The sequence below is a fragment of the Dendroctonus ponderosae genome, unplaced genomic scaffold, assembly GCF_020466585.1.
Source record: "Dendroctonus ponderosae isolate FM_Combo_2020 unplaced genomic scaffold, Dpon_F_20191213v2 Dpon_F_20191213_1, whole genome shotgun sequence".
Classification (NCBI taxonomy): Eukaryota; Metazoa; Arthropoda; class Insecta; order Coleoptera; family Curculionidae; genus Dendroctonus; species Dendroctonus ponderosae.
This window is the reverse complement of record NW_026017110.1, coordinates 26,899,037-26,912,299: the sequence shown is the minus strand read 5'-3', so window position 1 is coordinate 26,912,299 and position 13,263 is coordinate 26,899,037. Positions and strand designations below refer to the sequence as shown.

The 13,263-nt window shown below is 35.9% G+C and overlaps 1 protein-coding gene across 2 annotated transcripts; it reads left to right on the top strand.

Moving 5' to 3' along the window:
- Positions 1-7,675: 7,675 nt before the first annotated feature.
- Positions 7,676-12,539, top strand: LOC125505908. Of its 2 annotated transcripts, XR_007282548.1 has the most exons (4): positions 7,676-8,279; positions 8,333-8,413; positions 11,281-12,007; positions 12,200-12,539. XR_007282548.1 is itself a non-coding variant. In XM_048670807.1 (3 exons), exons 1-3 carry the CDS (start codon positions 8,109-8,111, stop codon positions 12,434-12,436), a joined length of 489 nt encoding a protein of 162 aa, XP_048526764.1. In that variant the 5' UTR covers positions 7,685-8,108; the 3' UTR covers positions 12,437-12,539. The 2 variants fall into 2 exon arrangements, 1 of the variants encoding a protein (XP_048526764.1); XM_048670807.1 differs by lacking the exon at positions 11,281-12,007 and having other exon boundaries at positions 7,685-8,279.
- The last annotated feature ends 724 nt before the right edge of the window (positions 12,540-13,263 follow it).

The following is a 13,263-nucleotide window of genomic DNA, read 5'->3' as shown; positions in this document are numbered from 1 at the left end:
GGATGAGTTTGCTGATGAGTTCTTGCAGTTCATTAACACTGGGCTTGTTCGGATCATGGAGAATCTCGTTCACTTTATATCCTGGGGGGATCGTATCGATCCGCTTGTTCGACTCCATGGAAGCTGGGTGAGGAGCAAAAGTAGCAGGGTTGAAGCTTCCGTAAATTATGTCCTCCCTTCCATAAGGACGTTCTGTTAGTGGAGAAGATCCAAATTGGCTGAGTCCTCTGGACGTTTGTCTTGGTGGGCTGGGCGTGACCGCATTGTTCACGTAAATTTCAGGATTTTTTGGCAAATGGCTTTCATTCGGCTCTAACTGCCCAGTCCAGGCACTAGCAGTAGGCAGAAATTCATGCCATGCACTTGTTGTGTCTCCGATTTGCCCCCGAGCTGTTTGAAGGGGCTTTTGTTTCTCCGATTGGACGCCGTAATTCGCACTGACCACAAAACTACTCGCTTCACTTGAGGATGCACTAGTTGAAACCATAAAATGAATCTGGAAAAAACACCATGTAAATTAACTAAAACATTACAACGCCCCGAAGTTCTGAGTGTACTTACAAGAAACCCGCAGGTAAAATGCGGCAAAAATCTCTGCATTTTCACGAATTTACTGCCAATTAAGGCAGCAAGTATCAAATAGCGTAAATACGGCCAAGCACCGATATTTATACTAAAAACAACGAATTATTTGGTTTTGGTACTTTCACAAGGCTCTAATTGCTGAGCACGCTGGAGCGTATAAGTTCATCAGTGGTCGCATAAAATTCAGCACATAATTAATAAGTTTTTAAATTGGATTTAGTAGAAGGCGCCTTAATTAGTATTTCTGTGCAAAGTGTTTTTTAATGCAAAATGATTTCTAGGCGTATTTTGTTTCTAGCGTTAGACAGCAACTTTTGCAAATTTTGACTGTGTCTGCATATGAAACGCAGGAAAAATTCGTCTTCTATTTCTTCCTCTTTAAATACAGAGAGGATGAGTCTAAGTTGTGGTCCTTCTGCAGCTTGGTTATTGTCGATTGAAGGCAAAAGTTATATGGTTTTGATTTTTTTATAGTCTGGCTTATTTGCTACTTCTCAGCAGGTTTTGTGGTCCAACGGTTAGAAAGTTCATACAGAACTTAACAGATGTGTCCAAAGTGTGCTGTGTTTGAATAGATAGCCAAATCTGCCTGAATTACTCGAAATTAACAAACTCGATAAAAGTTCGTTTTTTGTGTGAAAACTATTCATGCTTCTCAAATGATGTTTAACGTGGTAAATGTGCGCTTTAATTTTCAATCCAGTAGTGTAAAAATGAGTGCGCTAGCTCAATTTGAGCCATTACTTGCGTTTTGTGTGAGAGCAAAACCGCGTTATTTACGTTTTGTGTGAAAACTGCCAATATTTCTCATGTAATGTTTTCCTTGATGAGTGTGTTATTTAATGTTCTATCCAGTGGTGTAAAAATACGCGTGCCAGCTCAATTTAATCCGGAGATATGAGCAGGAACGTGGCGTCATGTTTGAATCGTTGGCTTCTTGAAATTTCGCTCTGCTTGCAAATTCCTATATTTTATATCTCAACCGCCTCTTATTAATGGGGCTCTTAATTTTCTATATAGTAGTAGGAAAACGAGTGTTGCAAATTGCAAAAATTCAGCGTCGTGTATGAGCCGATTGCCCAAATCGCAAAAATCATCAATTGTATTTAAAACCTGTTTCATTCGGTTTTCCACCAACTACAGATTGTTTGAGAAAAGTCAGAAACAATAATGTTTTGTTGAATAGACTTCAGACAAAGAATTCTAATAGAGAATTTCCTATATGAAGTGTTGGCATAAAACCCTCAAATCCCAACTTAATCGTTTTAGAAGCATTTAGAAAATTAATAAATCATTTGCACAGATTTGCTTAGAAAAATAGGTTTTTACGAAATTACCAGCCGTTAAGAAAGTAATTAATCATAACGGCCAATGAGATAATGAAAACTACCATTAAAGGTAAACAATTCAAGAACATCTGCCTTTATACCAGAAAGCGTACCAAATAATGGTAAAAGTAACACTCTTGCTTCCAATTAATGGAATTGTGGCATTACAAGCCAGATTAAGAAGTACATTAATTCCTTTACTAATGTGTTTGAATTATTCAGCAAATCGGGCTGTTGAGTTTAGAATGGGTTACTTTATAGTAGCTAGATGATTCTTACGAAAATTATTTCAAGTGTATTCGAAGTATATGTCTGCATTCTTGATATTTTTTCAGCAAATTACTATTTAAAGTGGACTGAAAGTTACGTATATTTATATATATTTTGTATTTTAAATTATGCGTATTTTTGCTGTAGATATTTAGAGAATAACTTGCAAAAGTGCGTTACTTACAAAAGAACTTAAAAAAATCTGTACTTGCACTACCAATTGGAAGTTACGGGTGTTTCTTAAAATGAACTTTTGGTACAATAAGTTATTCACTTTGCATTACTACTCAAATGTATGAAGTTTTTATTGAAAATCGAATAACTTTATCTGAAAAGTATCCCTTTTCCAATAGCTAAGCCCAAAATAATGAGAAACAAGGTCCCTGATTGATTAAAAATAGAAACTTTTCCTAAATATTTGGCACAATAAAGACATGAACTGGATTTAACATTATAAATCTCTTGTGTAACCCTCGTTGAGAGCTGTTAAATGGAAAGCGTTGATATTACATCATAGTCAGTAGAAATAGGTGGGCATCTGGATCATAGATAAAGACAAGTAGATCTGGATCAAGTGAAACGGTCTTGCAGATCTGGAGGTTTAAATCTTTTAAGCCTTCTGTTGATATGGCCACCGAGTAGTTCAATGGCGAGGATATTTGGGTGTTCTTTTGTGAGATCTTGGTACTTGATCGAAAACTTGACAATTTCTTCGCGGACCCATGGAACATGCAGGTCAGACTGGATTGTTGACGTATCAGGGACTTCTCACAAGGTATCGTAGTGTTTTTGCCTGGAGCCTTTGCAGAATTTCTATGTTTGATTTACTGGCAGTACCCCACAGCTGAATGCCGTACGTTCACATAGGCTTCAGAATTACTTTGTACAAAAGTACTTTGTTGTATAGGCTTAATTGTGATTTTTGATTTGTCAGTCAGTACATCTTCTTAAACTTTAAGTTTAGTTCTTTGCGCTTAACGCATCTTGAGGTATTGGAATTCCATTTAATGTAACTGGCGGGCAGTCGCCTTTTTGCATGGAGTAGGTTACATTTTTTAATTTCTTTTCGGTAACTGCCATTCTCCACTTAGAGAGCCAGTCTTCAATTTTATTTAGTTGGGGTTGCTTTGCATGGCTACGGAAGCTTGGACCGGGTTTTTATGTGTGGTCATGAACGCAGTATAGTCAGCGAATGTTGAGATAAATCCATCTGCAGGTATGTCAGCAGTGAACAAGTTGTAGAGTGTTGGTCCAAGACCTGAGCCTTGGGCCACTTCCGCCGTTATATCTCGCAACTTACATAGAGATTGATTTACTCTGACTTGAAACATGCGTTCGGTCAAGCATTATTTGAGTAAGTCGAAAAACTGTGGCAAGTCAGTTTTTATTTTGAATAGGAGTTCTGAATGCCACACCCGGTCGAAAGCTTGTTTAACGTCTAGAAATACTCCACAACCGTAAAGTTTATTCTCTAGACATTCGGATATTTGACTAGTAAGTGTGGATCTGCTCAATTGCTGAGTGCCTATATCGGAAGCCAAACTGGTGGTTTTGTATCAGACCGTTTTCGTGAATTGTTAGTGTTAGGCGTTTCAGAAGCAGTCTTTCAAATACTTTGGACAACTGAGGTAAATGGCTAATAGGTTGGTAAGAGGTCGTAAGAAGTCGGTAAGACAGTCGGCATTTTCAGGTGGTTTGCCAGCCTTTGGGATCATCAATATGTGGGCCACTTTCCACTGTGATGGGAAACAAGAGGTGCAAACTTTGGAGTTAAATAGTGTTGTTATGTGCAGCAAAGCTTTTCGTGGAAGATGCTTAAATATTTTTGCCGATAATAAGTTGTAGCCTGTAGCCTTGTTTGTCTTCATTGCCTTGATTTAAGAGCGTACCTCAGTTGTAAAGTATGTAAAGTTGTATGTAAAGTGTTTGATGGGTTTGTGCATGGGCAGAGGAGAGGCAAAGAAGTCTTCGATTTCCTCTGACCAGTCGTCGACTCCAGTTATGGGATTTGAAGTGAACACGTCCGTAAGATGGTCAGCAAATACTTCGGCGCTGTCCTGGTCGCTTCTGGCTCATTTATTGGTTGTTCTTATAGGTGACGATTGGTTTTAGGTTGTTTAAGTGATTTGGTTGCTCTTCAGAGTGAGTAATTTATATCTGCGGTGGAAGCGAGGTTCTTAAAGAAAACTTCAAATGTATCGTTTCTAGCGGTATGATTGCCAGATTCTGCAAATTCTGCTTTTTTCTCTGACTTTTATGATAATTTCTTGGGAATAGTTTAATTCGCTGTTTACAGGCTGTTCGTCTAGAGTGGGAGTTGCTTTCATTGCAGCTTCATGTAATAACATAGTTAAGTTTTCTGTTGCCGCGTCGATGTAATGTTGTGTTTTCAAGGGATTTTTTGATTAATGTTTTCATCAATGAAGCTTCTGAATGAATTCTGGTCGGTTCTGTGGTTATAGAGGCGTGATAGCTGGATTTTGGTTAGTATTTGAGTGCTGAGGGTTAAAAGTACAGCTGAGTGATCAAAATAGAGTTGAAGGGTTGACTCTAGTCGAGAATAACTGTTGTTATATTCAGAAGCGACAAAGAAGTCCAGCAGGTCCGGAATTTTGGCGTGGTCAGACTGCCAATACGTCGGTTCTCCGGTAGAGAGGATGCTGTAGTTTTCTTCTTCAATTTCTTTTTGAAGAGTTCTCCCACGAAATGTTATAAGTCTTGAGCCCCATGCGGTATGTTTCGCATTATAGTCGCCACCAGCAACAAACCTGTGCTCTAATTTTTTGAAGAAGTTTTTTAGCAGATCAGCTTTCAGTGAGTGTATTGGGGGACAATACACCGCGGAAACTACAAAAGATCCATTAGTACCCTCAACTTTCACATTAGTAGCTTGGAAAAAATCTTCATTGAACTTCTCAAGCTCGTGGTGTTTGATGCTGGACTTAATCAGAACTGCCGATCCGCCACATGCCCTGCCATCGGTATGTGGGGTACTGTAGGTCTCATATCCACGAATTTTAAAGTATGATTGATCAGTCAGAGATGGCTTTCGGAGACTAGTATTATATCTATACTCTGAGATGATAAGTATTGTTTCAATTCTAGTTTACGCTGAATGAGCCCATTGGTGTTCCAGAGTAGTAAATTACAGATTCTATCAGCCATTTGCACTAACTTCTTGASTAGTGTTGCTAGTAAATTGATGAGGGATGACAACKGCTTGGCTTGCTTCATCATAGCAGCTTCTAGTTTGGCAAAGGATTGAGAAATAATAATGAAAATTTGGTCGGGTGAAGAGCTATTCTGGTTAATGTTTTCAGTAACKTGGACGTAGGTTCTCGYGGAAGTAGCTGGAGMTGCTGTTTGCTCAGAACTAGTATGCGTTTGGCYAGAGTTGCTGTTCAGTAGATTTTTGCTAAATTCATGGGGTTGSTTTGATGTCGGCCTTGAAGTACCGGGGGAATAATGGCTTTTCCCTTATCTCTTGGAATACAGTCCAACCTTTATAATTTGCTGGGTGATTRCCGCCACATAGTACGCATTTTGCTGGAGTGTTTTTATTTTTAGCACATTTGGCAGTTTCATGGTCTCCTCCTCATTTGACGCAACGATAGGACCTGTTGCAGTACTCTTTGATGTATCCATATCTCTGACATCTTATGCATTGAACCACACACTTCTGTTTTCTTGGAGGTTCGATATTAGTTTCTGAACCCAAGAGTCGCTTTAGTTTGTAGATTTCCTGGTTGGTGCCATGTGGTTCTAAGTCAACAAAGAAAAAAGGTGTGTTATATTTAGTAACCCTGGGTCTGATATTAGAGATGTTTCGAACTAAATAGCCTACTTCTCTAACCCAGTTTTAATATCTTCGACTGGCGTTGTCGGGTGCATGTTGCGAATGACAATTTATTGTCCATTTTTGTTATTAAAAAATTAAAATATTTCTAAAAAATATGGTTGAGTCAGTGTTAATTTTGATTTGGTTTTTGTTGGCAGTTTTGTAGGTGAGCTCTCCTGGTAGCTGCAAGTTACGTAGTCCTTCTTATAGTTTTGTGATGCTAGAAACATCAGGAATGTAGATGGGGGTGGATTTGGATCTTTTCGTTTAGCACCGGAGGTGTCTTCAGCTTCTTGCCCGTTTAATATTTGGGACTGATTGCTCAGAGATATGTTTGAGTGCCATTACTTGTTGGTTTCTTCGGTAGGACTATTGGGGTTAGATCTCTGACGCTTGCTTGTTTAAACTGTTTGCCATCCATTTACTTCCGAGTCGGTTACTTTCAATGGAGATACTTGAGATGCACAAGTGTGTAATGCGTTGTCGGCTGATGTTTGTGGTGTAAGGTTGAAATCTCTTTCATTTCTTTCCATATTCAATTAAGCTACTAAACTGAATCGTTTAGTTGGTTAAAACGCCAGAATCAGTGTGGCTTATCACCGTGGAAGCGTAAAAAACTTTGGAATAGTTGTGTTAAAATGGATAAAGAATAGCAATTTGCAGAATGCACTGGAGCACTAGCACGGCCTATCGATCCACTGGTCGATAGACAAATGATTTGAGCTGAACAGCAATTTATAATATGAATAATAATTTTATGAGCAGTTAAATGCAAAATAAAGTTTACAACATATCTTCAGTATTTCCTCGTAAAGCGAAAGGATTTTAAATGCTAAAGGGATTTTTAATATCATTTGTAAAATTGAAAGTAAAACGTTCTAAATTATATAATTATTTTAATAATGTCTAGTCCATATAGCCTCTTTTTGAGGTGTGCTTTCTTATAGTCACACTTTTAGGTGATATATTTTGTTTTATCCGAAATAGTAGCAAAAAACGTTTGTTTTGTGCATTTGCTCAATTATTATAGACGATTAACGCCAGTTAAGACTCCATAAACTGAAAAAATTTAAATATGTTTTCAGTTATATTTTTTTCGAGTTACAGTGTCAGTTTGCTTTATACTGAGTTCAGAACTCTGTTAAAATCAAATAAAAAGCGACATCGTTGTAGAAGAACCAGAACTATTGCTTACTTTATACTTTCTCTTGTGTTGGCTACCAAAAGCGGTCGTATTATGTTGATATGGTACAACCTTCCATTCCTATAGATGTCTATAATGTTCGAGTTTAATAATTTTATATACGGGTTGTTATATGTTAAAGGATCCTTGACGGAATTCCCGGATTTTCCGATAAAAAATTATGTTGTCTTGTTCTGTCTTTATTTTTTTTATTATAAAATTTGTATATGGTTTCCAATTCTTTCAAAGCCATTAAAGTTTATGAAACAGCACTTTTATTTATAAGTGCGCACTTGTAAATGTGGCTCAAACAGTCCGCAAAACTTAAAAGAAAACGACAAACACAAATAAAGTTTTTTTGAAACGCAACATTTTCTATACAATTAGAAAATATGGGTACATTTTTTGAACTTTTTAGCAGAGAAATCGTAATTTTTTTTAAATGCAGATCTTTTACTTGGATTTTCTAAAGAAAAACTTTAAAACTTAGCAGAGAGAATATTTTCTATTTTATTATTTATGCAAACATACATACTTTTGGACATCTGTTTATAAAACCTTTTTGCTTAAAAAGAATTCAGAAAAGTTTGTTTTACCTATCACACACTCGTCACGACTGATCAGTGGTAATTCTGATCTTTACCAATTATTAATTAATTAACATTGTTTTCAAAGGGCATTTAGTCTTGGATAGTACTAGAAAGCATATTTTTCAAAAGCAAAAGTAATTTAGCCAAATCAATGCTGTTTCCCTCATCATTTTTTAAAAGTTCCAAAGACACACGATAGTCTCGTGACTAGCACGAGCTCTTTAACCTGGAGAAAGTTCACGTGCAGGAAGGCAGCTTCGACAACTATGTAATCGGTTAAACATCCAGGATTGCATGCACCATTTCCAGTTGATATGAATCTAATTTGTGAAATAATCAATAGTTTGGAAAATCGGGGCTCCTTAGCTCGGTTGACACGCGACAGTTTACTGCACTCTTGTCCATTCAGTTTCCCATTTCTGTTCAATCCAGACATGGCTATGAGTGTCGAGGAAAAGTTGTGGACACTTCAGCAAAAGCTCAAGGTAAATGAAACCACCTAGTATGCGAGTTTCCGACTGATTTTGTTTGTTTATAGGAAACAGATGCTAATTTGTCACTTTGTATAGTTCTACTCCAACAGTACATCAGGCAGGAGAAATGTGAAACAAATTCTTGCGTGAGTACTTTTAGAATATTCTATGTATTTCAATGCCTGCCAGATATATTTTCCCCGATGAAGCAAAATATTGTTTTTACCACTGGATATAAAATTCCCAACTTGAGGCTAATGCAGGAACTAACTGACTAAAATGCGAGCAAAGTCATAAAATCAAGTATTCTTCTCAACTCTCAAAACTTCACAGCTCTGCCAGTTCAAGAGTTTTTAGTTAAAAGTTCAAGTACAAAAAGTACTTTACCAGTAGCTAGTAGCGCGTCGTTGATAAAATGTTGTTTATTTGCGAATTTCCGAAAATGATCTCGAATAATTACGGAAATCAACCTGCTAGCGAACATCAGTTTCCATGCGTTCTATTAATTACTAGATACTATTGCCACACATTTTTTTTACCGAAAACCAGTATTGATGTGGTTACATGATTTAATTTTCCGGTTTTACATAAGTGATCTGATGCACCAAGAATAAACGTTTTTATTTTACAATTTTCCTGGGTTTCCGCCATTTATTACATCTACAAGTTAGTTCTTCAATTTTGAGACGATTGGGTGTTTTCCCACCATCCTCAGTTAATCTAAAGCAGACAAATGCTAACAACTTGTCCATTTAATCCAAGAAACACTTTAAAATTATTAAAAACGAAAGGCAAGGAGTCAGAGAAACAATGTTCGGAAGAATAGGCCAGAATTCAAACACTTTCACCTTTTTAAGAAAGAAAATTATTTTCTGGCACTCTTTGCGTTTGGAAAAATGAAGGGCTTTATAGGAAACTTTGTATTGACAAATACGATCCAGATCAGAACACTTTCAGTTACAAATAACTTCAAAAACCAGAAAAAAGAGGAAAGAAAAAATTACTTTTTAATAAAATTTCTATCTTGGTTCTGTTCTGTTTTTTTAGTTACTTTTTGGATCGAGTTTGAATCTGTATAAATACTATCTACTTTATGCATACTGCTTTGAATTTGCATTTATCTCTTCACATTAAAATTATGGCTGCCTCATATTCCAGTCCTGTTATGTACATTAAATGCTCCTAGACGACTCAATTCTTCGTTTTCTACAATTACATGAATGCATTTATGCGAAACTGTGTATTGTGGGCGTATGTTCTAGGCAAAAATTGCAAAGCATATCAATGTTAGAACTGAGAATGATTTTGAACTGACGCGAATAGGGCCTTTCTAATATTACGTAACAAAAGCACAGCTTAAATATCATATGATATATAAGCTGTGACAAAAGTATAGTAGGAGTTTGCACTGAATGTAAAAAATTATTCAGTAGACACTTCGGTTTAGTAAAGAAAATTACTACTATTAAATTAATTTTTTATAACACTTTTACAGTGCAAAGGCAAGTAAGGACATTCGAAATGGGTGTTTCCAAGAATCCTTAAAATTCAATTATTTTATTTTTATTATACATTGGAGCCAATATTTACATTATTATATACAATATTTACTCTTATATTAAAAGCGAGGAAAGGACATTGGACTAAAAATTATATTATAATACAGCCGAAGGAAAATCTTTTTTCTCTATTGTTAGCTAAACAACTTTGTAGTTGCATCCTTTTTCTTGAGTGTAGAAGAAAATAAATGTTAGTATGGCATAATTTTAAACAATTAATTTAAACCTCAGTTAAGAATAAATCAAATTTTTTACTTACTTTTGTAAGCAATTGTAAAAAGTTTTATAATGATTTGAATCATAGCAACTTTTTAGCTCGAAATTTATAACAACTTTTCTTATCGAGACACAGATTTAAGCGATTTTACTCACCAACTAATATAAATTGTTCCAAAGTTTAAAAAAATGCATTGATTCCTGAAGAGTTTAAAGGAAAATGGATTATAAAACCAGATCTTGGTGGAGGAGTTTTAAAATTAGAGTTTTACATCGTTCCTAAAAATCTACTGAAAATTTATTTAGGAACAATTATTTTGCAATTTGCATCTTGCAATATTACCAACTAGCTAACTTGAGTGTACACATTTTAAGGACTTCGAAAAATAACTGGAGCTCGTAATAAAATGATTTTACGCACAAATCTAGCGTGATTAATTCTCTCGTTACACCAGGAATGACCATGTAGGAATGATTGACGACGAAACAAAGCAGAATAATTTAGTGCAATTTTGAGCCAAATTAGGTTTGATGATTGCAAAATTTTCAAAGATACTCCTAAAGATTTGAAGCAAAAACGAGAGATTATTATCAATAATTATAAACAAAATCTAGACATTTTCAATTATTCAATATTAAATTCTTGAATATCATTCGTGCTTCTGATTCAATGTAATTTCAAAGTTCACTAGTAAAGGTTTGAGGTAAAAACAGACGATTAAACAATTAAGTGAAAGTTCAACGTAAAAAATAAAAATAAAAAGAAACAATTATTTTGAATCTTAAATGTGAACAAATTTCAGTCGGAATTGTTAACAATTCCTCAACTTTCATTGTGATTCCTATTCAAAGCAAGTTCAGCCAAATTTGCTTCTAAAGATCTGAAGCAAAAACTAACGATTAAAGAAGTAAATGCACATGTGAAGCAAGGTTAACAATAATCATAATAACAAACTAAACTTAAAAAAATCGTGATTGTGAACAAATTTCAGCCGGAATTGCTAACAATTCCTGAATATTCTTTGTGCTCGCGATTCAAAGTAATTTCCGCAAAATTTGATTCGAAATATTTTAAGCACAGACAAACGGTTAAAGACGTAAATTTACATGTGGAACAATAACAAATTAAATTTTTTAAATATTAATTGCGAATAAATTTCGGCCGGCATTGTTAGCAATTGCTGAATATTCTGTGTGCTTCTGATTCAAATTAATTTTAGTCGAATTTACATCTAAAGATTTGAATGAAAACCGGACAATACAATAACCGAATGTACATGTAAATGAAGGAAAAAAATATTTGAAAAATCTTGATTTTGAACAAAGTTCAGATGCCTTTGTTAACAGTTCCTGAATATGTTTGGTGATTCCGCTTCAAAGTAGGATGGACCCAATTAAAAGGTAAAATGAATAGGATACATAATTAAAATTAATAAAGGTTTATTAAAAAATAAATACATTTCAAATTCGTGGTTAAAATTTCAGATTCTCATCGTCAGGAATCTTCCAAACTACCTAGTAAAGTAGAACGATACTTACAAAACTTTTCAGCAACTTCATTTAATCGAGTGGCTCAATGTTCCGAAAAAATGCTTTCCCATTAGCAACATTAAGAATTTTTGCTTGCCTTGTCAATGGCACATAGAACCCGCATATATTTGCATAATACCCACATTCAATTCTTAGTACGTAGGCCTATTTGCGCTTGCATAAGACATGAACCCTTGGACTATCACGAAGCTACGGCCGAACGTTACGTGTATCTACAATCTTTCACCATCTCAAGCGGAACCCGAGCGGTGTTTTTCGCATAAAAAATCGCCGCTTTTCTTCACCCTACCACCATCGGTGGTGCAGATATAAGGTGGTTTCGGACTTCTTGGAACGTATTGCACCAACTGATCATCTAGTGTTATCTCGTACTTTGGCTTCCACAAACCAAATACATACAACATGAAAACTTTGGTAAGTATCAGTGACAGCGATTTACATTATAATTAGTTACACTTTCATGACTTGCTTTGAGTGCCTATATTGGAAGTACTGAAAAATTGCCAAATGACTAGAAACCGGTTCTTTAGCTCTAAGTTCGGAAACTTTAGATTATTCTGCAAGTCTCAGTTGGTTCAAAAATATATTAAAATGTAGTTATTTCAGATTGCCTTCTTCGCCCTTGTAGCTGTCGCTTTTGCCTATCCAGGAGGTTTGGGCGGGCTTGGAGGCGGACATGGGGGCGGCGACTACGCCACCCCCATTATCCACGGCCACCCTGTAGTTACCAAAGTGTTCGAAGGCCCTGGACTTGGTTACTTCACCAACTACGCCCCTAAGATCGATGGACCCTTAGTAGGAAGAGGATTCGGACCCCACATCTATGGTGGAAAAGGCCATTAAAACCCACCGCATTGAAACAGTCACAGTGTGTTCTTCTCTAATAGTTGTTTTTAAATTATTGTTGTTGTGATGATCTTAGGTTTAATAAATTATTTAATTTTTTTATAAAACCTTTGCCTTTTGATTTTTTGCCGACTTTAGTGTGACTACATGCTCCTAGAACGAATTAGTCGCATTAACTTGATATAATTGAAAACACTTGCGAATGTGAATGCCATTGTGGATTGTGGTTATTGCCTAATCACTTTCAAGCGTCTAGGAGATTGTTCCCGAATATCAATTAAATCCCCCTGAAAGGTCTAATAAATTGAATACATGCTCCATTCTCGAGCCATAACAAATATCCGATCTCGGGTTACGAAATTAACATAAATTGCAGTTCTTACCAAACAAACCATTCCCTAACATTTACCGCCCAGCAATTTCCTATCTAATCCATATCGAAGAACCTCGAGCTAAATCTGGGGCAAATAAATAGGCTTTAGACCAGGTAAACTGACCGCCCGTCTAAAATGGGTTGTACAATCGCTAAAACTTTAATTAAATCAATCCCCTCAAGTCCACCGTGCGTGTTAGAAAAAAGCGGTGTGTCTTTTACTTGCAACATACACAAGGGGAAGCTGATAATAGAAATAATTTGCGTTTTAAAATTGCTCAACTTGAGAAAAAGTCGTTGTAAATTTGAAGCATGCCACGCAATTCAAAGTGTAATTTGCGAAAAGCAAGGTCTTTTTTAAGCCAAACGTGCCCGATGGGCGGAATGGTTTCGTTACTGTAATTAGGAGTATAAATACAATGGTGCTTTGTATTGCTGTATTTATGTCTCA

What these genes read in the sequence shown, in the direction of transcription:
- LOC125505908 (XM_048670807.1), top strand. Translation starts at nt 8,109, where the DNA reads ATGAATCTAATTTGTGAAATAATCAATAGTTTGGAAAATCGGGGCTCC. An exon ending in CACTTCAGCAAAAGCTCAAG is followed by an intron (nt 8,280 to 8,332) that starts GTAAATGAAACC and finishes GTTTGTTTATAG; the next exon opens with GAAACAGATGCTAATTTGTC. An exon ending in AATGTGAAACAAATTCTTGC is followed by an intron (nt 8,414 to 12,199) that starts GTGAGTACTTTT and finishes TAGTTATTTCAG; the next exon opens with ATTGCCTTCTTCGCCCTTGT.